The 23,088-nt window shown below is 40.5% G+C and overlaps 2 protein-coding genes across 2 annotated transcripts in view; one reads left to right on the top strand and one right to left on the bottom strand.

Annotated features, from left to right (window-relative positions):
- spg7 (SPG7 matrix AAA peptidase subunit, paraplegin) overlaps positions 1-1,047 on the top strand; it is a 28,315-nt gene extending 27,268 nt beyond the window's left edge. The window contains exon 17 of the mRNA XM_056234816.1: positions 703-1,047. Coding sequence (XP_056090791.1) covers positions 703-918 — 216 coding nt within the window. The 3' untranslated portion in view covers positions 919-1,047. The remainder of the gene's footprint in view (positions 1-702) is intronic.
- A 4,086-nt stretch (positions 1,048-5,133) lies between these two features.
- Positions 5,134-23,088, bottom strand: part of LOC130070416 (malonate--CoA ligase ACSF3, mitochondrial-like) — a 182,057-nt gene continuing 164,102 nt past the window's right edge. The window contains exons 17-22 of the mRNA XM_056234791.1: positions 10,706-10,848; positions 10,396-10,629; positions 9,815-10,054; positions 8,697-8,842; positions 7,824-8,018; positions 5,134-5,417 (exon numbers count right to left, since the gene is read on the bottom strand). Of these exons, the coding sequence (XP_056090766.1) occupies positions 5,217-5,417; positions 7,824-8,018; positions 8,697-8,842; positions 9,815-10,054; positions 10,396-10,629; positions 10,706-10,848 (1,159 nt within the window). The 3' untranslated portion in view covers positions 5,134-5,216. The remainder of the gene's footprint in view (positions 5,418-7,823; positions 8,019-8,696; positions 8,843-9,814; positions 10,055-10,395; positions 10,630-10,705; positions 10,849-23,088) is intronic.

Below are 23,088 nucleotides of genomic sequence, written 5' to 3'. Positions count from 1 at the left end.
AGACGAGTTATATTTAAATAAAAATGAAGAAAATATTTGAAAAGTGGAAATAAAGTGCATAACAGTTATTTAATAGTGGGAATATAGCGTTTATCCGGTAGGGTTAGGTGTAGGGAAGTGCTTTAGGAACTTGGACAAGTAATGTCCCAATTAGGCAGCATCTATTTATGAGTTTAATAAATATAATTACATACACTGAATATGTTATTGATGCATGCCGTTTTATAATTTACTAAAATACACTGAAGTGGAAATAGTGTCTACCACTGTTTGCACTAGGTATAAATCGCATCTAACAACTATTTGCACATAGCATGAAGAAAATACTTTTTTTTTGTTATTTGCAATTTAAAATTCCGCCTGGATCCAGTCATTTCTCTCTTTTTCATAACACGCTCACATTATTTCATTAGAGTACATTCTCATTTACACACAAAATTTTAAGCAAAATTATCTTGGACGCCTCAGTGAATATGGACTACAGGATAGGATGTCATGTTAAAGTGCTTCTATCATAACTAATAATAATAACTTTTTTGAGATCTCTATTCTCGTATATTATTGCAAATCCGCTAAAATGGGAATTTCTCTTTGTTTGACTATTTTTAGCTTCAGTGATTGAAGAAAAACTAAATGTTTCATTTGATTATGGAGAATAGAAATTACAGTTATTGTTCTTTTGTGCTGTGGTTGTGTTTTCAGCTGGCTAATGCCCTGCTTGAGAGGGAAGTGGTCAACTATGAGGACATCGAGGCTTTGCTGGGACCTTCTCCGTTTGGACCCAAAAAGATGATTGCTCCTCAAAGCTGGGTGGAGGCCGAACGAGACAAGCAGGACACTGGAGAAGACGAGCCCCGCAGACCCCAGAGACCCCGCAAAGACCCGCAGGACGATGATATCAACCTGAGCCCAGCGTGAGCGCACACACACCGGATCTGTCAAAGTTCTGCTTTTAAGGGAAGAAAAAACCCAAAATGTTTCTGTTGTTCTCGCTCTTGACGTTCCGGTCAGACCTGATCTGACTGACTGAACAATTATGGCAATATGTGTTCGTCGTTGATTATTTTGGCCTGTAATTATACAGGTGAAATTGGAAAAATTAGAATATCGTGCAAAAGTTCATTTATTTCAGTAATTCAACTTAAAAGGTGAAACTAATATATTATATAGACTCATTACATGCAAAGTGAGATATTTCAAGCCTTTATTTGTTATAATTTTGATGATTATGGCTTACAATATTCTAATTTTGAATTTGTTTTCATAAGCTGTAAGCCATAATCATCAAAATTATAACAAATAAAGGCTTGAAATATCTCACTTTGAGTCTATATAATATATTAGTTTCACCTTTTAAGTTGAATTACTGAAATTAACTTTTGCACGATATTCTAATTTTTTGAGTTTCACCTGTATTTTAAATGTCTTTAGGACATTTGATTAAGAAACAAAGGCAATTTATAAGCATCAATCAAGCATTTAAGAGCAAGACTGTTTTTCTCCGTAAGGAATCACTCTTTTAAAGAGTAGTAGAAACCTCCTTTGAGAATTGCACGAAATCTGTTTTTAAAACAGTAGTGGAGCGTCTTTCCAGACCAGCTCAAACTGGTTTTGTTAGACCAGGTAAGCATTGCTAGCAGTGTGTCTGAAGCCATCTTGTCATTTCAGTGGATATTCTGCACCGTATGTAATAAATTATTATACTTGTGTGCAATGTCCAAGAGTTTTTACTGAGCAACGTGATTCATCTTAAATAATGCTTTTGGTAGATGACTGAAAAAAATGTCACTTCATAACAATAAATGTTTAGTGTAATTATACATTTAAGTACTGAGTAATATTGATTAACTACATGTACTTACTCTACGGTTTGGGTTTTGTTACATGTAATTGCATGATTTATAGTTATTACTGTAGTAACTACATGCAATGTGTAACAAGGACACTAAAATAAAAGGTTTCCTCTTATCATTTCACCTTTTTTAAATATAAATTGCCAAAACAATCACATGCAAACTAAATCACCGTCTCTTTTCTCCATTAAAAATTAGGGATGCACTAAAGATGCACCGATGTTGTTTACAAAAAGCCAATGAGCAGTGCCGATTATATCCTGTCAATCAAAAGGGTGCGGTAAAACATGACCGACTGCAACTCAGTGTGAGAAAAACCTGAAGAAAATCTCTCGTGTTGAGTTAGTTAGGGCAAGTTAATACGACAATAAAGCAGCTAAAAACAGCTACATAAAAGCAGGCTCTGTTTGACCCTATGAATCACCCGTAGTTCATGCCAGGGTTGCCAGATCTGCAGTTTTTTCCCCTGTACTGAACATTATTTGTAGCGTGGCTCTCATCCAATTATCGTAAATAGGTCTGTGCTTTGTTACTTTTAAAAGAAACAATCTTTCAAATTCAACAATTCAAACAATAAATGGCGTTTTGACACTCTTAAATGTGACGGATCACTGTAGCGCCTCAGTTTAAGCAGCAGCGTGGAGCCCAAGTCTATTCTTCCACTTTAATGCAAATTATATCAAGAAAAACATGCATGAACATCAGAAGGTATGTTGAAAGATAAGTACTTCAACTTAGCGAAATCCATATCATGTCTCATGTAATCACACAATCAGTGTTTCAACCGTGGAAAGACGTCAATAAAAGAGTTTGTGAACAATATCACTTAATGTTGCATTTACCTAAGGAAAGTTATCCATTTGTTAGCTTTAAAAAAAAAACTAGAGAAGAGCTGTTAATTATATATGAATAAATTTGCCATGAAAACAAGTGCTTTTGAAAACTACCTTATATGTGTAACTGAGTTTCATACAAACATTAAAACTTTTATTTGAGTGTATATATTGTATCTGGATATAATACATAATAGCTCTGTTGTTAATTTTAACCTCTATTATTATAGTGTACCAAATGAGAGGGTTCTCTGTATAGTTTTCAGCATTATTTGAGAGAGATTTTTTTTTATCCATAAGAAAAACCAAACTATCAGCTTCGGTATCGGCCGATATCATTCTGAACTATCGGTATCGGCTGAGAAATTTTATATCGGTGCATCCTAGAGATGAACATTTTGACCGAAACCGATAACCGATAATCCTTTATATTTGAAAGCCGATAACCGATATATTGGCTGATAAATCTCTAAATCCAAATTTTTATATTATTTTTGAGAGCCTGATTACAAAAACCAAAGTCTCAACATTAAATCCATGTCCCAAGCACACAATTATAATGTTCTCATGATAATTTTATGTAGCCGATATGACAGACAAACTGTATTTTCCTTTTTTGAAGTGATTCCAATCATATTTCAAGCACTTCAAAACCATCAGTGCGCATCTGAAGCGTCTCAGCTGAAGGAAATAATCCATTATTTATCGGCTTTAATATATCGGCCAAATTTTCTTATCTGGCCGATAACGAAAACATTAAAAATGAACATATATCGGCCGATACCGATATGGTGGCCGATATATCATGCATCCCTATTAAAAATACAGACAGGTATCATTCCAATCTTTTATTCATAACTAAAGATAATGACAGAAGTTTACATTTTCTTATCAAATAAATATTAAAAACAAAACTATGTAACTCAAAATTGAGAAACAAAACAAAATAATAATAGTAATAATAATACGTATTGTGTAATTATGTAACATTTTGTTCCTGAAGGGGAAAACAAAAATATATACATTTGAAGCATCATTAATTTGGCAACGCTGCATATGAAAATAAGTATTACTAATATTAAGGCTCTTTAAATGTCTCAGATACTTTTGAAGTTAAATTGCAGGCAAGCAAAAAATAGTATTATAAGCAAATATATTACACAATATACTAGTCATATATAAAAAGAATGGTTGAAAACAAAGTTATCACGTTTAAAAAGTCATCAGTCAATCAAACTTAAAAAGACATTCCTGAAGAATCAATGCAGTTTACTATAGTTTATCACCTGTATTGACTCAAACATGCTTTATTTAAATTACATAAGATTTAAAAGATCTCCATTGGCACTTTCACATCTAATTGGGCTTGAACTGTTAAATACACATACTTATGTGAAAATGTCCATCTTTGCAAGTATCCTCGTAAACACAGTCATTCGTGTCTTGAGTGAATGTAACCGTTGAGAAAAAAGCGTATGTGTAACAGTCTATTAGATCTGTGCATTCGGTCTTAAAGTGACAGAAGCCTAATAAATCTGTGTGTCTGTCATTAATGTTGATCAAACAACAAAAGATGAACAGAAAATCTCTTTACTGAATCACTTTCGTAACTTTAATAAGATTAAATGTATATTTAATTTGCAAAGTGAAGATTATGCATTGTTTTTATACATATTTGATTACTTTATACAATTTATGTAGTATTTCTTATGTCTAGTGCTTGAAGTTTTTCAGGTAGGTCTATTACATTTGTGTCTTTGTTCAGTTTTAGTTCGTTTTCCTATATGTTTGTAATTGGTTTCTTCCCATCCATGGTGTCGGCCCACATTTGGGCCGTGTAGAATCCAGATGTGGCTGTCGCTGTCTGGGTTTGTTCTTATTTTATCAGTTTACTTGTCTTCAGTAAGCAAAGTTTTTTACTAGTTATATTGAAAATGGTGATTTATGTGATTTAATGGCCCACCCCTTAGAAGCATGTATGTATGTGTACATAAAAAAAGAGCATATACAAAAGAGCAGCTCTGAAATTCAACAAAATATAATAAAAAAGACTCCTTTTGTGTTCCATGTATGAAAGTAAGTCATATGGGTTTCAGAATGCCAGTTTTGCGTATCATTTTCGGGTGCTTCATTCTTTCCATTTACACATGCTCAGCAAACCTCAGTATTGGTCATCAGCTAAAATAATCTGACAAACGTTTTATGAACAAGGCATCCCTGTTTGCACCATGTCTAATCGGTTTGGTTCCTCTCTCCAGTTGGTGCTTTCACGGCACCTGTCGCATCAGCATGTTGAAACACTTCACTGATCCATGACGGAAAGGGAGTGTGTGCATTCTCTCTTCTGACACTGATGACCTTTAGCACAATCATATCACTGGGGAATATATAGTCCATTTATCAATTCAGTAAACCTCCCCTTACATGCATCATGAGGACTCTCTCATGTAGAAGATGGGGCATGAGATTTTAAAGGACATGCATGTTTGAGAGTATCTGGACGTCTTGAACAACAGAACCAGTGCGGCGTCTAACGTGGGTCGTACATGTGAGCCAGTTTTTTAAAGCGAGGCCCCCAGTCGTTGAGGTAGTCGTAGTCCTGGTCTTCATCTGAGCCCATGGAGGCGATGGAGCTGAGGCTTCCCGAGACCGAGCCGTCGCCCTCGTAGTCGTAGATCAGCGCTGTGTCGTACGGCGGGACGTTCGGGTCCGTGTCGGCGGCGTCCAGACCCTGTTCAGGTCAAGCAGAAAACAGGGAAACTGTCACTGAAGAAAGTGCATTCGATTTTCATTGTTTATTACAAATCGATTATAAGAAAACTATTTTAAAATGTTGTTCTTCATCAGAATATCAGAAAAACAGACACTGACACTCTCTCACACACACATACTCCATAATAATTCGTTACATCTATATACATCTTTACATAGAACCAACAACACCTGTCTGATGCGACGGCAGCCATAGTGCGCCAGAACGCCCCACACACACACACACACACAGACACGCGTGCGCTTACTGGTGCAGAGGAGACAGCCATGTGAACTGAGGTCAAGGGGCAAATTTGGCCAGGATGCCGGGGGTTACACCCTTACTCTTTTTCCAAAGGACATCCTGGGATCATTAAAGGGTTCGTTCACCCAAAAATTAAAATGATGTCATTAATGACTCACACACACACCAGACACACGTCAGCAGCGTCTTACGTCAGCAGCGTCACTGAACGCGGATCCACAACAGAACCGGAAGACAATACAATGCTGAATAAAGGCCTAGTTTTTGTTATTTTTGGACTGTTATGGAAATTTTAATATTGACTGATAATAATAGACATAGCACTGAAATATCGTATGGTCTCTTATTCCTTTATTTGTGAGTTACGAGAACAGAGAATCTTGTTTTTCTAGTATCATGTTTCCACAGCTGGAAGACCCACAAGAAGAGATCTAATCGAGAGAATACAGAGCCCCAGGGGAGCAGAAGGTGATTCAGGTTGCAAATGAAGACCCTTTTGTCTTCAAGAACAAAGGACAATTTGACCTGTCTGGGAAGAGGAGGGGTTTTACCATGCCAAAGAACTGTATAAGATGTCATGTTTTGTGAAAATCAAACAGGGCTCCTTTTTCACACACTGGGTCGCTGCGGTGTCTGAAGGGGGTCCTCAGAAGAATAAAGCCTTTACTCTTTGAAAACATTTGCCTCTGGAAAGTTTTCTTGACCCTTGATGCTGTTTACTGTTAACATCTGAAAATTGCTATTTTTGGAGCAAAATGTATTTTCGATGCTTCAACACACTCTAACTAACCCACTGATGTCACATGGACTACTTTGATGATGTCTTTATTTCCTTTCTGGACAAGGACAGTATACCGTACACACATTTACAACGGAGGGACAGAAAGCTCTCGGACTAAATCTAAAATATCTTAAACTGTGTCCTGAAGATGAACGGAGGTCTGACGGGCGACGACATGAGGGAGAGTCATTAATGACATCATTTTTTATTTTTGGGTGAACTAACCCTTTAATGACCACAGAGATTCAGGACCTCGGTTTAACGTCTCATCTGAAGGACGGTGCTCTTTGACAGTATAGTGTCCCCGTCACAGACCACAGGTGAGCGCCCCCTGCTGGCCTCACGAACACCTCTTCCAGCAGAAACATGGTTTTCCCAGGAGTCTCTCATCCAGGTACACTCACTCACACACACACAATACTGGAACATGTAGTATTATGTCTTTATCATCTGTTTAAATTTGCATGCACTCTAAAAAATGGTGGGTTGCTGTAACCCAGTTTTTGGTCAAAAGTGGACAAAACCAAATGTTGGGTTAAAAATGTAACGCAGTGGCTGGGATTGTCCATATTTGTCCCAGCGTTGGGTTGAAACAACCCAGCATTTTTTAGAGTGTGTGTGCATTCTTTATGGGTCATAAAGTGTTTTAAAAAATGCTTTTGATTCATTTTAATGATATTCTCTTTTTTTTTTTCTTTTTTTTTTAAATACTTTCTAATTTCTAAATCAGGATATTCTATTTCAAACACTAAATTTCAAACTTGCTTTGACGGAGTTAAAATAACCCTTTCTTTTGGATTAGTAATCAGAAACAGCTAATAACACTCATATTTAAGACTGTGGATAACAGTAATAATAATAATTTATTACATTTATATGTAGTAGAAAAACTATTGAAGATATTGGAATATGTTTGCGGTGTCTCGCAATTGTTATGGTGGTACTTGAAGAAAATTGGTATTTCTTGAAAATTCAGCTTTAAACTTTTTAAAAATTAAATACTTGAGGAGTTTTCCTGTGAATTACCCACAAATATTTCAGACTGAATCTTATTTCACTTTATATTAGGATTTCTTTAAGTACTATGTATTTGCATTAAAAAAAATGGTAACACTTTATTTTACAGTGTCCTTGTTACACGTTAAATGTTGTTACTGCAGGAGTGAATACAAATTGTACATAACTACATGTAATTAAGCCTAAACCCTGTTGTAAGTACATTTTACTTGGTGCTTAAATGTAGAACTACACCGTAACAAAAGTAGATTAGTTTAAATGTGAGTTAAAGACACTTAATATAAAGCGGGAGCCTTATTTCTTATTAAAGAAAAGTCTCTTACAACATTGATGAAATCTTCGATGTCGGTCGGGTCTCCGGGGGCTTTGCGTGGATATGTAGGAGAAGGAAGGTTATGGGGGGCATCTTTTCTTAGAGGTTGTTTTCCTCTGGGAATGCCACAGTCTTGTGGGAAAAATGAGGCTGGGACAGGGACCGTGTCACTTGGGTTCCTCAGAAAATCGATATTAAATGCATCCTATTGGACGGAAACAGCTTTAGGTATTTCAGGACATTCCCCATTTCACTTCAAAACACTAATAAATACAACAAACACGCAAGTTTGTTAAACTTTGCTGCCCGAGAACACCAGGATTCTTCAAGCTTTGGAGAGAATTTGACAGCTGAGAACTTCATCAAAGTAGATAACAGATATCAAAAGTAACAAAGCTTATTGCGATTAATAAATAAATAAATGCATTATCTAGCATGCTTGTCCTGTACGTTTGTGAACAAAAACAGAGCCTAATAATTGGCTTATTATCATTCAAATAAGAAAATTAAAAGATTATGACTATTTTTATGACCCTGTCCGTCACGGAAAATGCCTAAATCGACCTTTGACCTTAATGTATTTTGTGCCAGAGAAGTGAAAAAGTATCCTTATTTTAGCCCACATAGACTGCTTTTGTGCTCAAAGTGACCTAAGTATTCAGAAATGTGTCAAATAAATAACAAAATGACTGTAAAAATGTCTTTGGTGTCCTCTGCTGTAGATATAACGAACATTTTGACAAATGTAAACGTACTGTATACTGCAGAAATTGTAGTATGTTCTTGTGCTACTCTTTTTCTACTCTATTGTATGACCTTTACATAATATATCATTTCAGATAATTAGTGTATAAAATGTGTTTCGTGTTGTCCCTGCTCTCACCTCATCCTCTTCTCCGCCTCCCTGCTCGTCATAATGGAAGACATTGTCTCGGATGTCATCGTCAGACGCTCCGACCAGCAAACTTCCTCGTTTGCCCATGTTCTGCCTCGTGCAACCCCTCACCGCCACTGCGAGAACCAGCAGAACTGAAAACACACACTCAGCTTTTACTATAGCAAACATCCAGTGTATACTACAGCTTATTAGGGTTATGGTTAGGCATATGCATATACAGGTGAAACTCAAAAAATTCGAATATCGTGCAAAAAATAATTTATTTCAGTAATTCAACTTAAAAGGTGCAACTAATATATTATATAGACTCATTACATTTACATGCAAAGTGAGATATTTCAAGCCTTTATTTGTCATAATTTTGATGATTATGGCTTACAGCTTATGAAAACCCCAAATTCAAAATTAGAATATTGTGAAAAGGTTTTTCATAAGCTATAAGTCAAGTAATTCAAGTCAAGTAAAGTCACATTTATTTATAGTGATTTTTACAATATAGAGTGTTTCAAAGCAGCTTTACAGAGATAACAGGGAAATAATGCGACAAAGTTTGTGTTGAAAGAAAATAGCGTCACAGTCAGCTTAAGTAAGTTCAGTGATGGTTATTTTTTGTTGTAAAAAAAGTTATTAATTTACTTCAAATATATATATATATATATATATATATACAGGTCAAACTCGAAAAATTAGAATATCGTGCAAAAGTTATGATTTTGATGGATTATGGCTTACAGCTTATGAAAACCCCGAATTCAATTTCAAAATTTCAAAATCAAAAATTTGAATATTACATGAAATCAATAAAAAAAAGGATTTTAAATACAGTCGGCCCTCTGAAAAGTATAATCATGCATATGTATATAGTTATATAATACGAAATATATTAGTTTCATCTTTTAAGTTGAATTACTGAAATACATACTTTTGCACGATATTCAAATTTTTTGAGTTTTCATATATGTGTGTGTGTGTGTGTGTGTAGCCATAGCCACTCTAGAGTAAACCGTGATGTCATCGTCCAGCTCAGTTCAGTTCTCATATAATGATGTCAATGCAGGCAGATCAATAATATTGTAGAATATTAAAAATAAAATTAAACTTACACAAGAGAAAAGCAACGCTTCCCATAATAATCATAAGGGCAATGAAGCTTATTCCCATTTTGGCTCCAAAGATGGCTGCGGTGAAGCTCTTGCAGTCCCCGAAACTGTCACAGGGACACACGGTTACGTTGACCAGCGCACTAGAGGAGAGTGAAGGCGAGCCCGAGTCCGATACGGCCACAGGAATAGAGAACTCCCCCCTCTCTATGTCTATCAGTGGCTGGAGAACTGCATGGGTCTCTGGGACGTACATGTGAAGAGACGGAAGAAAACACAAGGAGATCAGAGTAAACACTGTGAGCTCCATCTCTAACCCAGACAGTGCCCATGCAAAGTGAGATATTTCAAGCCTTTATTTTTTATAATTGTGATGATTATGGCTTACAGCTTTTGAAAACCTTTTCACAATATTCTAATTTTGAATTTGGGGTTTTCATAAGCTCTCACTTTGCATGTAATGAGTCTATATAATATATTAGTTGCACCTTTTAAGTTGAATTACTGAAATAAATGAACTTTTGCACGATATTCAAATTTTTCAGAGTTTCACCTGTGCATATAAATGATTTTTTAAGTGTTACCATTGAGAGTTATGATGGTCCAATTTGCGGCTGCGCTTTGGTCAGGAATGTGAAAGGTGAAGGGGTCCGCTTGAGGAGACATGTCCTCGTCCACTGCACTGATCATCAGGCCCAGTTTATCCCTGTCCCAGTCGCTGCACAGCGGCCCGCTCGAGGGCTTCAGCACCGGTGGGTAATCATTGGTCTCCCACAGACTGAGCTCCAGTGTCGCGGTCGCAGAGATGCCATCGGCGTCTGGAAGCAGAGAAACCATCACTGTTTTTACTCAAACAAAGTCAGCCGTGTCTGTCTGCGGGTGCGAGGTGCTCACCCTGATCCGTGACCTTCACGACGGCAGAGTAAATGTTGTTCCTGACGCGAGGAGATTTGATGTCGAAGGTTGTTCTGGTTGTGATCTGCCCAGTCTCACGGTCAATAGCCAACCAACGCTCAGGATCCTGGAGGAGTTCAAACCTGAACAAAAATAAAAAAAAAGGGTAGGGTGTTGCAAACTGGTTTCAAGGGCATTCTGGGTGGTTGCTAAGGTACTCAAGGTGGTTGCTAGGTTGTTGCGCTTCAGTTACTAGAGTACGCTGGGTGGTTGCCAGAGTGCTATGCGGTTTCGAGGGTATTCTGGGTGGTTGTTATGCAACTCCTATGTGTACTAGGGGTAGTTGCTAGAGTGTTGCTATGTACTAAGGTTGCTAAGGTACTCAGGTGGTTGTGGTGAACTGACTTCAAATGAACAGCAGACGAAATGCATAATTTTCCTGTTATCACTGTTATCTGTTATACCCTAGTTATCACTAGGGTACTCTGGGTGGTTGCTAGGGTGTTGCTATGTGGTTTTGAGGGTATTCTAGGTGGTTGCTGGGGTGTTGCTATGCGATTGCTACGGTACTTGGGGTTGTTGCTTTGTGGTTGCTAGGGTGTTGCTATGTGGTTTTGAGGGTATTCTGGGTGGTTCCTGGGATGTTGCTATGCGTTTACTAGGGTACTTGGGGTTGTTGCTTTGTGGTTGCTAGGGTGTTTCTATGCAGTTGCGAGGGTGATCTGGGTGGTTGCTAGGGTGTTGCTATGTGTTTGCCAGTTTGTTTTGGATGGTTGCTAGTATATATTATCGCATTGCTGGCATGTTTCAGACAAATACTGTGCTTTAAACATCAAAATATGTGTACGTCTTTGAAGCGTGACAAAACGATTATTTAAAATGAACTTTTAAAGGGATACTCCACCAGTTTTTCTTATTAAACTATGTTATTCCCTTAACTAAGACGAGTTGATACATACCTCTCTCGTCTCAGTGCGTGCACTATATCGCTCTGTATTGCCGCAAAACTATGTTAGCACTTAGCTTAGCCCATGCATTAAATATGGGCCAAGCAGAGAAGCGACCAAACACTTCCACGTTTTCCCTATGTAAACACAGTTACTCGAGTAGTGTAACTTGACCTGGGCTGGTGACACAAAATAAACCGTTGCGCTTTTCTAAGCGTTTAAAATTGATGACTATATTGTATGGCGGAATACCATAACAAGTGCTTTTGAGCACTTCGACTTGGCGCAATAATATCTTCACTTGTGAAAAGTCCTCTTACCGGCTCCCGCTTCCTCTCCCCCTCCCTCTGACATTTCCGTCAATACAACCAACGTGACTTTTACTACCTGTGCTATTAGCAAACTGCAGATCATTTGCAATGGCCGACTTTGTAGATGATTATGACTTCTTTTAGAAGACCCAGAGCCATATCTGTTTGAACCCGAGTACACGGAGGAGGAATTAGCTCTTGTGGACCGTGAGAGGCAAGAAAGATATGATCCAGAACAGACCGGAGCTGGCGAAAGACCACGGGCTTTCTGTAAGTGATCTGAATATTGTTGGTGTAGCCTCATCCTTTAGGCGTGTTCCTGTGCAGGTATAGTCCTCCTTTGTGAAATGTTCGGAGCAAACACGCCACTTCTTCAGAGTCATCAATGCCCAGATAGCACAAGTCTATTTGATGTGATATTTACATCTGGAAGACGTATTTTTAAGAGTGTTTGCTCATCTGCAAGACGTCTATAGGACGTTTCCTGTCAGATGTCAAATAGACGTTTGGAAGATGTCAGTTTAACATGCATTCTAAATCATTACATCTTAAAGACATCTTCTAAACGTCTATTTGACATCTGACAGGAAACGTCAGACGTCTTGCAGATGAGCAAACACTCTTAAAAATACGTCTTCCAGATGTAAATATAACATCAAATAGACTTGTGCTATCTGGGTGGTGTTTTGGGATTCTTGTTCAAAGCAGCTAACCAAGCTCTCCGCTGTATGTGGTGTGTTGGAATTCGGTGAAAAATGACAGCACTATGTACATTCTCCTTATTTTCACAACCCTTTACGATGCACGCTTTAACCATTATTGTACACAAACTAGCTTCCAACAACCTGTTACTTCGTCAACTCCGCTCGAACTACTACTACCGGCGCATGTCACGTTGGTTGCATTGACGGAAATGTCAGAGGGAGGGGGAGAGGAAGCGGGAGCCGGTGAGAGGACTTTTCACAAGTGAAGATATTATTGCGCCAAGTCGAAGTGCTCAAAAGCACTTGTTATGGTATTCCGCCATACAATATAGTCATCAATTTTAAACGCTTAGAAAAGCGCAACGGTTTATTTTGTGTCACCAGCCCAGGTCAAGTTACACTACTCGAGTAACTGTGTTTACATAGGGAAAACGTGGAAGTGTTTGGTCGCTTCTCTGCTTGGCCCATATTTAATGCATGGGCTAAGCTAAGTGCTAACATAGTTTTGCGGCAATACAGAGCGATATAGTGCACGCACTGAGACGAGAGAGGTATGTATCAACTCGTCTTAGTTAAGGGAATAACATAGTTTAATAAGAAAAACTGGTGGAGTATCCCTTTAAGTAAATGGACTTTTAAATTGACATTATTACAAAGTGCACTTTTTTGAAAAAAATGAATGTACTCTTTTTAAGGACATTTAAACAGCCTTTTATTTTATTACTGTATTTTCTGCAAGTATAGTTTTGTTAGACATATACTTTTCAGATTTGAAGCACATTCAATAAAGTTAAGCTCACTTCTTTTTTACAAGGGTTACGCAAAGAGCACACGCTCCTGAATTTATAACTTGTTATAAATCAGATTTAGAAGTACATTTACTCTTTTTACTACAGTTTTAGGTTAAGGTCAAGCTTAGGGATATGATTGTTTGATAAGAATATTGTTCCAGAACTAATGGAACAATATTCCTATAGATGTTATTCGATCTGCGTCATCAATGTTTGCGGCGCCCATTGTTGACATAGAAACCACGGCAACTGTCAGGGTCCGTGTATCTTTTGGTCATTTGATTTCCTGTTTGGAATGGAATAACGAGAAATGAAATCCAGCTCGTTTATTCGTTTTTTTGTTTAGTTTAAAAAACGAAAAATTAGATTTTGGCTCGATTTTTCATTTTTCGTTTGTGGTTTACAAATCGGTTTATGGGTTCGATATTTCATTTGCACACGTGGGCGGCGCTGAAACGCCCCTTTCATCTGATTGGTCAAACCGCTCCGCCTTCAGTACAAGCTTTTCTTTCTGTCGGGCAGAATAAGAGTATTAATAAATGCACTTTAATAAAACAATGTCTGAAACCACCACTCACTGTTAACTACGCACAATATTTGAAGCAGAAATGTTGCTGGTAATGGGGGCTCTGCGACCCCAGTAATGTGAGCCACAGTAGACCTATATGACAGATTACTTTAGCATGATGTATTTCCCATTGATAAATACAGTGCAAATAGTTCCGTCTCTTTGGATAAAAGGGAAGTGGAAAAAAAATAATCAATAACTGAACTGTACCATGATAAAATATGTCCGTAACATTAGATGTCCGTATATGACCTACCCATAACGGTTACATTAGAGTTAGGGGATAACACAGTTTGTACAGTATAAAATCATGATGTCTAAAGTTCCCATAAAACATGAAAACCCAATGGGAATATATCCTTGTTGTTGTGTAAAACATCCGTTTGTGACCGTAGGACTTGATCAACTTACACTAGTAAGGCCCGTACTCAGAGCCCAAATTTTCAAGCCTCCCCAATCAGGCTTTCCACTAAAGGAAAAGGACGAGCAGAGACAAAACCACAGACTACAATTTTATTTATCAATTAGTTACTAAAACCATCTTGAGCTCAACATCAATGATAAAAAACACTTCAATCAATGTGAATGAATCAGCCCAATGGGCATTGTCTAGTCGGTTCACATGGGCCGGCCACCCATACCCTGGCCAAATATACAGAAAGATAAATAAATATATATACTAACAAAAAGAAAATTGCACAAAAAAAAGGATAATCTAAACAAGTTGGTTTCTTTCTTTGGTATTATGTCTTTAAATAAAACATTTCACCGCTCAACTAATAAAGCAAAAATGAATACAAATCAAAACACTTCAAACCAACCAAACCCAAAAATACAATAATTATTTAAACCCACTCAACACCAACCAAATAAACCAAATCAAAAGAAACAAAAAAAACAAATAAACCACAATTAATCCACTCCGTAATTGAGCGGTATCAATGTAAGGCAAGACAAAGAAATGATACAACCAACACAAAGCAAAAAATAAACAAATTGGTTAATAAACAAAAACTAATAATAAAATAAAACAAAACAATTTCAATTCAACACTACACACGCACTTAAACAAAATACACCAAAAAACGAATAGACACAAAAAACGAATTCACAAATCTAATGAAATTACCCCTGCGAAGTGATCGAACACAAGGTGGGGCCAGAATCAAAGGCCACGGGTTTAGCGCGTCCAACGTGAGCGTTGTACAGGCAGTAGAGAAGACATTCAATGAATGCAATCGCGAGCGTCCAATGCAGTCACGAGTTTAGCGCGTCCAACGTGAGCGCTGTACAGGCAATAGAAAAGACATTCAATGAATGCAATCGCGAGCGTCCAATGCAGTCACGAGTTTAGCGCGTCCAACGTGAGCGCTGTACAGGCAATAGAAAAGACATTCAATGAATGCAATCGCGAGCGTCCAATGCAATCTCGAGCTTTCAAGGCAATCCTACGTCCCAAACTGGAAACACAATTTAAGCCGCAGCAAAGCAGCAGCTGGCAACTTCTTTCACGTGTATGACACTCACATACTCACTAACAATGCCTGGAGTACCCGACTAATCTTTCCCGAGGAGTGAAGGAGATACAAGACAAACAGGTCACATCGATACAATGCCATGAGGAAACTAACTCTCACCTGTGTTTTTATAGCTACGTGATTACCTGACGTGCCCACCCACTTTATGCAATCCGTGCGCTATTTTTAAAGGGGCCACGCAGAATAATGTTAAATGGGTGATCCCACTACAATCTACCCCGGGATTTTCAATCATTGTCCCAATGATTCAACCTTCTACAGCCAAGGGCGGAAATGACAATCCCTTCCTTGTCCCAGGAGGGGGTTCTCAGCCGTTAGTGATACACTAGCAGATACATCACCAATTACGGTCTTGGGCAAATGATAACGATTCGGATGTTTCCCAGCCGTTGTCCTAGTTGATCTCCGTACGGCCTGTGCCCCCACAGTAGAGGCCTCACTAGACGGTGAACTTAAAACAGGAACAAAAGGGGGGGTACATTCAGATGTCACGTTTGGAACCATTTCCACAGAGGCGCCATTTACAGGGGTAGGCGGTGAAGGCTCCATAACCACCATCACAGAGTCCCCGTCACCCAAACATTCCTGAAGATCTTGCCCCTGTAAGCCCAGATCAATATGATAAGCCTGTTGTATCGTTTCAGGAGCCAGCTTCAACAGAGACCTATGCACATGTTTTACCCGAGTGGGCTCATCCAATGAAGAGATACTATACACCTGACCACCTTCCCGAGGAGCTCTTACTATTTTATACAGGGCAGCGGACCAATGATTCTGAATCTTATTCCGACCTCGAACTCCACACTCACGCAAATGCACTAACTGGCCCTCAATTAGTGGTTGACCCCTTACTGTCTGATCATACAAGTTCTTCCTATGTTCTGCAGCTGCTTCAAGACGGGCTTTTACCCTTCCATAGGTTACTCTCAGCCGCTCCCGATGCCCAGCCACCCAGTTTTCCACACTACCCCCGACTGGATCCTCCACTCCTGCCAGCAGAAAATCCACCGGCAACCGGGGAGTTTGTCCGAACATCAGAAAATGAGGAGATTCACCGGTGGTATGATGGCAGGTTGTGTTATACGTAAAAACCACGTGTGCCAAGTGCAGAGTCCAGGAACGTTTCTGTTCGGGTGGAAGGGAACGAAGAAGATCGTGCAGTGTTCGATTGAACCTTTCACACTGTCCGTTACCCTGAGGATGGTACGGTGTCGTGTGAGTTTTCTGAATCCCATAAAGATGGCACAATTGGGCAATCACTGCACCCTCAAAGTTCCGACCCTGATCGGAATGGAGTCTGGCTGGCACACCCAACTTATAAAACCATTCCTGGACTAGGACATTGGCTACAGTGGTTGCTCTCTGGTCCCTAGTTGGCACAGCCAATGTGTATTTGGAGAAAACATCTGTCATAATTAGGACATTTTCCCGTCCATCACTAGATGGTTCTAAGAAGGTGAAGTCAACGGCCAATATTTGGTTGGGCTTAGATGCCAACAAGTGGCCCATGGGAGCACGAGCTACTGGATAACTGGACTTTGAAACTGTACACTGCTGGCAATTCTGACAATGCTCTTTAACATAAGCACTCATGCTTGGCCAATAGCATCTCCTACGAATTAACTCATAGGTCCGTTCCCTGCCTTGATGGCCATGCCCATTGTGTAACTGCGTAAATACCTCATTCCATAAAACCTCTGGTAGTACCAATTGATCCACCTCCTCCCCACCATCAGGAAGTTGGAGGTGGCGGTACAGCAATCCCTCCTTAACAAACAATCGACCCCATTGTCTCAAGAGCTCAAGCCCAGATTTAGACATGGACTGTCGCTCCACCTTAGATGGGTACTTACTTCTGGAAAAAAATGCAAGAAATCCTCTCAATGTTGGATCATCCAACTGCATCTGTTGGAGCTCTTCCTTAGAACGGGATGGGAAAGCGACAATAGCATGCTGCTCTGCACCTACCAATTCACCTTCAACCTCCTGGCGGATGTCAACTGGGCAGAGTGTCTTGGGCAATGGTGTACCAAAGGACTGTATCGGAATGCAAGAGGAATACTGCCTTGACAATGAGTCGGCATTACCATTAACCCGACCAGGGCGATACTTGATTTCAAAATCAAAGATTGCCAACTGAGACACCCAACGCTGCTCAGTTGCACCCAGCTTGGCTGAATTCAGGTAGCTCAGTGGGTTGTTATCAGTATAGACAGTACACTGATGACCTAGGAGATAATCCCTAAACTTTTCCGCCATCGCCCATTTAAGGGCGAGGAGCTCCAGCTTCATAGAACTGTAATTCTCCATATTCTTCTCTGTAGGCCTAAGCCCTCGACTGGCATAGGCCACTGGCCGTAACCTCCCACCTTGCTCCTGACTAAGCACCGCCCCTAGTCCCAAATGGCTAGCATCAATGTCAAGAACAAAGGGCTTAGCAAAATCAGCATAGGCTAACACAGGAGCTGCCACCAATTTCTCCTTGAGAGACTGGAACCCTTGCTCACACTCTGGGGTCCAGCAACTCTCTATGGGTCTGCCTGAGCCCCTCTTTTTCTTTGTGCCGACCAACTCTGCTACCAGGCGATGCAGAGGGGCAGCCAACTTGGCAAACCCCTCTACGAAACGCCGATAGTAACTCACAAAGCCCAAAAAAGATCGTAACTCTGCAGCGTTAATAGGTCGCCTCCAATCTGCCACCGTGCTAATCTTACCGGGATCGGTAGAAACTCCTCCCTTTGAAACAACATGCCCCAAGTAGTGAACCTCCTGACGGAAAAAACAGCATTTCTCCAGTTTGGCCTTTAAGCCCTCCTGCTGTAAACGGCTGAAAACCAACTCCAATCGCACAAGATGTTGAGATACGTTAGTCGAGAAGACAATGATATCATCCAGGTACAACAACAAGGTTTGAAATCGTTGATCCCCAAACATGCGTTCCATCAACCGCTGGAATGTACTTGGGGCATTGCACAACCCAAAGGGCATCCGATTAAATTCGAATAGCCCAAAGGGTGTGCAGAAAGCGGTCTTACCTTTGTCTTGCTCTGCCACCGGAACCTGGTTATAGCCACTCACTAGATCAACAGTTGAAAACCACTGAGCCCCAGAAAGGGCATCCAAAGTCTCCTCGATGCGGGGCAACGGGAAAGCATCCTTCCTAGTCCTCTGATTTAACTGTCGGTAATCGACACACAATCGTATTCTGCCATCTTTTTTCTTAACCACGACTATGGGGGAAGCAAAGGGACTACTACTTTCCCTAATCACCTGACTTGCAAGCAATTGTTGCACATGTTCTTTAACTGCAACATAGTCAGAAGGAGGGATGCGACGATACCTCTGTCGTATAGGAGCAGAATCCAATAGTGGGATCTCATGTGTAATCAGGTTGGTACACCCCAAATCAGAGTCATCTGTTGAAAATACAGATCTATATTTACCCAACAGACCCTTCACCTGTGTCTGCTCCTCAACAGAGAGGTGTGAGAGATCCATTTGTTGGATCACCTCTTCTACCCCATCAACACTTCCAACTTGTGAGGAAATTACGGCCTGTTGGTCATCGGCAGCACTTGGATGAGTAGCAATAATCTCTCCTGGCCAGCTCAGGGGTTGGACCTGGCACAATGTTCCCACCACTTGCCGTGGTTGCAGAAAGACATCAAGTTCACCTATGTTAACCATAGGGACTTTAGTGATACCGCCTCTCACCTGGACCAAGGATACAGACGCCAGCAAGCCGGAGGGAAGTGGATTCCCATTATCCAAAGGCTCATAAAGAGCCATAGACAAGAACCCACACTGCGCAGCACAAGTAACTGGGACAAATTGCAAGGAGTTGGCCTGAATGCGGACCACATGTCTACCCCTAACACGTACAGGCCCCCCGCTAAAGTCAGACCTACGAGAGCAACCAGTCTGGCAATACTGCATTGCCAATGTCCATGCTGGAACTTCTTTAACTATAGGGAGATCAAACAACTCTGGGCCATGTTGATTAAACAGCTCCTGAAAACACTCACCTATAACATTCATCCCCAATAGACCTGGCAACCCTGATGTTGAAAGGACCTGAGGAGGATCCCTTACAATAAGGACACCCTTATTGTGAATGTGTCTACCCAATATAACAAAATCCAGCTCCAGGTATCCTACGAAAGGAATAGATAGACCATTAGCAGCCCGAAGCTGCAACCATCCACAATCATTCAACCTTTCCTTACCCCAGGGTTCAAAATGTGCCAGGAAGAAGCTCTCTGTGACAGTGGTTACCATGGAACCTGTATCCAATAAACATGGAACATTAACCCCACCCATCTTAACTATGACGGAGGGGCACTTACCCAACAAAGTGGAAGGTCCATTACTAGTGGGGGCATGAGCCACTGAGCCAGGCCCTTTCCCTTCTGAACTGTGGCTCATCAGTTCAGAGGGTTGCAGTTTTCCGCCTGCCCATTAGGAGGCAATACATTAACATGTGACAAACGAGCCCGTTGATCTCTAAACTGAGTCTGTCCTAATGTACAATTCCGAGCTATATGCCCAGGCTGATTGCATTGCCTACAAATGATAGGGCCAAGCCGCCTAGGATGGCTTCCTACACTCTGAGACTGTAGTTGCCGTAAACTTTGAGTCAGTTCATTAAGTTGTTCCTGCTGGGCCCTCATCATTCTCTTCAGTTCCGTGAGCTCTGAAACATTAACGTCCGATGTGCCAGAGGAATCTATCTGTCCCTGTACTCTATACTGAAGAGCAGAGGAAGCTGGGACCGAATGACTCCTCTCCCTCATCTCATAATGAAAGCCCTCATCCACCCATCTAATGGCTTCTTTACGAACATCCAAGAGGGTGGAGTTAGGGTTCAATCGAACAAAACGTTTGAGCTCCCGCCGCAATCCACTATCCAGCACATGCTCTACAAACTGGTCTCTAAGCAAAACCGCTGAGTTAGTCATACCTTCTGGGGCCTGCTGTACCACCCTATCCATTAGTGCAAAAAGGGCATGGGAATACTCTTGCAAAGACTCACCCTCAAGCTGTTTACGGGAAAAGAAGCTTTGCTGCAGGGCAATATAGGACTGTGGACACCCATAAAGTTCCTTCAAGATGGAAAAGACCTGCTCTGGTGTTTCCCTATCTTCCCTTGCCCTATACTTAATCTCATTCTTGGCAGGACCCTCTAGATGATCAAAAACAAAGAAGGTCTGTTCAACCAAAGGCAGATGTCGGACCCGCAAGCAAGCCTGTATCTCCTCCACCCACTCAAACACATTATCTTCCCCTCTACCGCTAAACATACGGCCCCTCCGTTCCCTAGGGACATAAACCACTCGTTCAACTATGGGGCTAGGGGCAGGTAGAACATTCGCAGTTGAGAGGGCCGCAGCTCCCATAGCCTGGCCTGCTTGTTGTTGGTGTAACCGCTCATTTTCTCCCCTCAATGACTGCACCTGTCTTCGCAACTCCTCCAATTCAACCTCCATATCTACAAGCTCCCCCTCCCTGCAAAAAAAAAGAGAAAAAAAAAAAAAAAAAGAAAACAGAAACCTTACCACTTAACCCAAGTTTCCTCCACTACCACACTCCTGTCTGCATCTTACCAGCTGCTGCTTTGCTGTAAAGGAAACACACCACAAAAGGACACAAAAACAAACTTTCAAAAAAAAAAAAATCTTTTTTTTTTTTTTTTTCTCTGTGGCAGTCTCTGCTTGTCACTTCAATCCTGCCGACTACGCCACTTGTGACCGTAGGACTTGATCAACTTACACTAGTAAGGCCCGTACTCAGAGCCCAAATTTTCAAGCCTCCCCAATCAGGCTTTCCACTAAAGGAAAAGGACGAGCAGAGACAAAACCACAGACTACAATTTTATTTATCAATTAGTTACTAAAACCATCTTGAGCTCAACATCAATGATAAAAAACACTTCAATCAATGTGAATGAATCAGCCCAATGGGCATTGTCTAGTCGGTTCACATGGGCCGGCCACCCATACCCTGGCCAAATATACAGAAAGATAAATAAATATATATACTAACAAAAAGAAAATTGCACAAAAAAAAGGATAATCTAAACAAGTTGGTTTCTTTCTTTGGTATTATGTCTTTAAATAAAACATTTCACCGCTCAACTAATAAAGCAAAAATGAATACAAATCAAAACACTTCAAACCAACCAAACCCAAAAATACAATAATTATTTAAACCCACTCAACACCAACCAAATAAACCAAATCAAAAGAAACAAAAAAAACAAATAAACCACAATTAATCCACTCCGTAATTGAGCGGTATCAATGTAAGGCAAGACAAAGAAATGATACAACCAACACAAAGCAAAAAATAAACAAATTGGTTAATAAACAAAAACTAATAATAAAATAAAACAAAACAATTTCAATTCAACACTACACACGCACTTAAACAAAATACACCAAAAAACGAATAGACACAAAAAACGAATTCACAAATCTAATGAAATTACCCCTGCGAAGTGATCGAACACAAGGTGGGGCCAGAATCAAAGGCCACGGGTTTAGCGCGTCCAACGTGAGCGTTGTACAGGCAGTAGAGAAGACATTCAATGAATGCAATCGCGAGCGTCCAATGCAGTCACGAGTTTAGCGCGTCCAACGTGAGCGCTGTACAGGCAATAGAAAAGACATTCAATGAATGCAATCGCGAGCGTCCAATGCAGTCACGAGTTTAGCGCGTCCAACGTGAGCGCTGTACAGGCAATAGAAAAGACATTCAATGAATGCAATCGCGAGCGTCCAATGCAATCTCGAGCTTTCAAGGCAATCCTACGTCCCAAACTGGAAACACAATTTAAGCCGCAGCAAAGCAGCAGCTGGCAACTTCTTTCACGTGTATGACACTCACATACTCACTAACAATGCCTGGAGTACCCGACTAATCTTTCCCGAGGAGTGAAGGAGATACAAGACAAACAGGTCACATCGATACAATGCCATGAGGAAACTAACTCTCACCTGTGTTTTTATAGCTACGTGATTACCTGACGTGCCCACCCACTTTATGCAATCCGTGCGCTATTTTTAAAGGGGCCACGCAGAATAATGTTAAATGGGTGATCCCACTACAATCTACCCCGGGATTTTCAATCATTGTCCCAATGATTCAACCTTCTACAGCCAAGGGCGGAAATGACAATCCCTTCCTTGTCCCAGGAGGGGGTTCTCAGCCGTTAGTGATACACTAGCAGATACATCACCAATTACGGTCTTGGGCAAATGATAACGATTCGGATGTTTCCCAGCCGTTGTCCTAGTTGATCTCCGTACGGCCTGTGCCCCCACAGTAGAGGCCTCACTAGACGGTGAACTTAAAACAGGAACAAAAGGGGGGGTACATTCAGATGTCACGTTTGGAACCATTTCCACAGAGGCGCCATTTACAGGGGTAGGCGGTGAAGGCTCCATAACCACCATCACAGAGTCCCCGTCACCCAAACATTCCTGAAGATCTTGCCCCTGTAAGCCCAGATCAATATGATAAGCC

Source organism: Rhinichthys klamathensis, unplaced genomic scaffold (genome assembly GCF_029890125.1).
Source record: "Rhinichthys klamathensis goyatoka isolate OS25496 unplaced genomic scaffold, OSU_Roscu_1.1 h1tg000406l_1, whole genome shotgun sequence".
NCBI lineage: Eukaryota > Metazoa > Chordata > Actinopteri > Cypriniformes > Leuciscidae > Rhinichthys > Rhinichthys klamathensis.
This window is presented reverse-complemented; position numbering and strand designations above follow the sequence as displayed.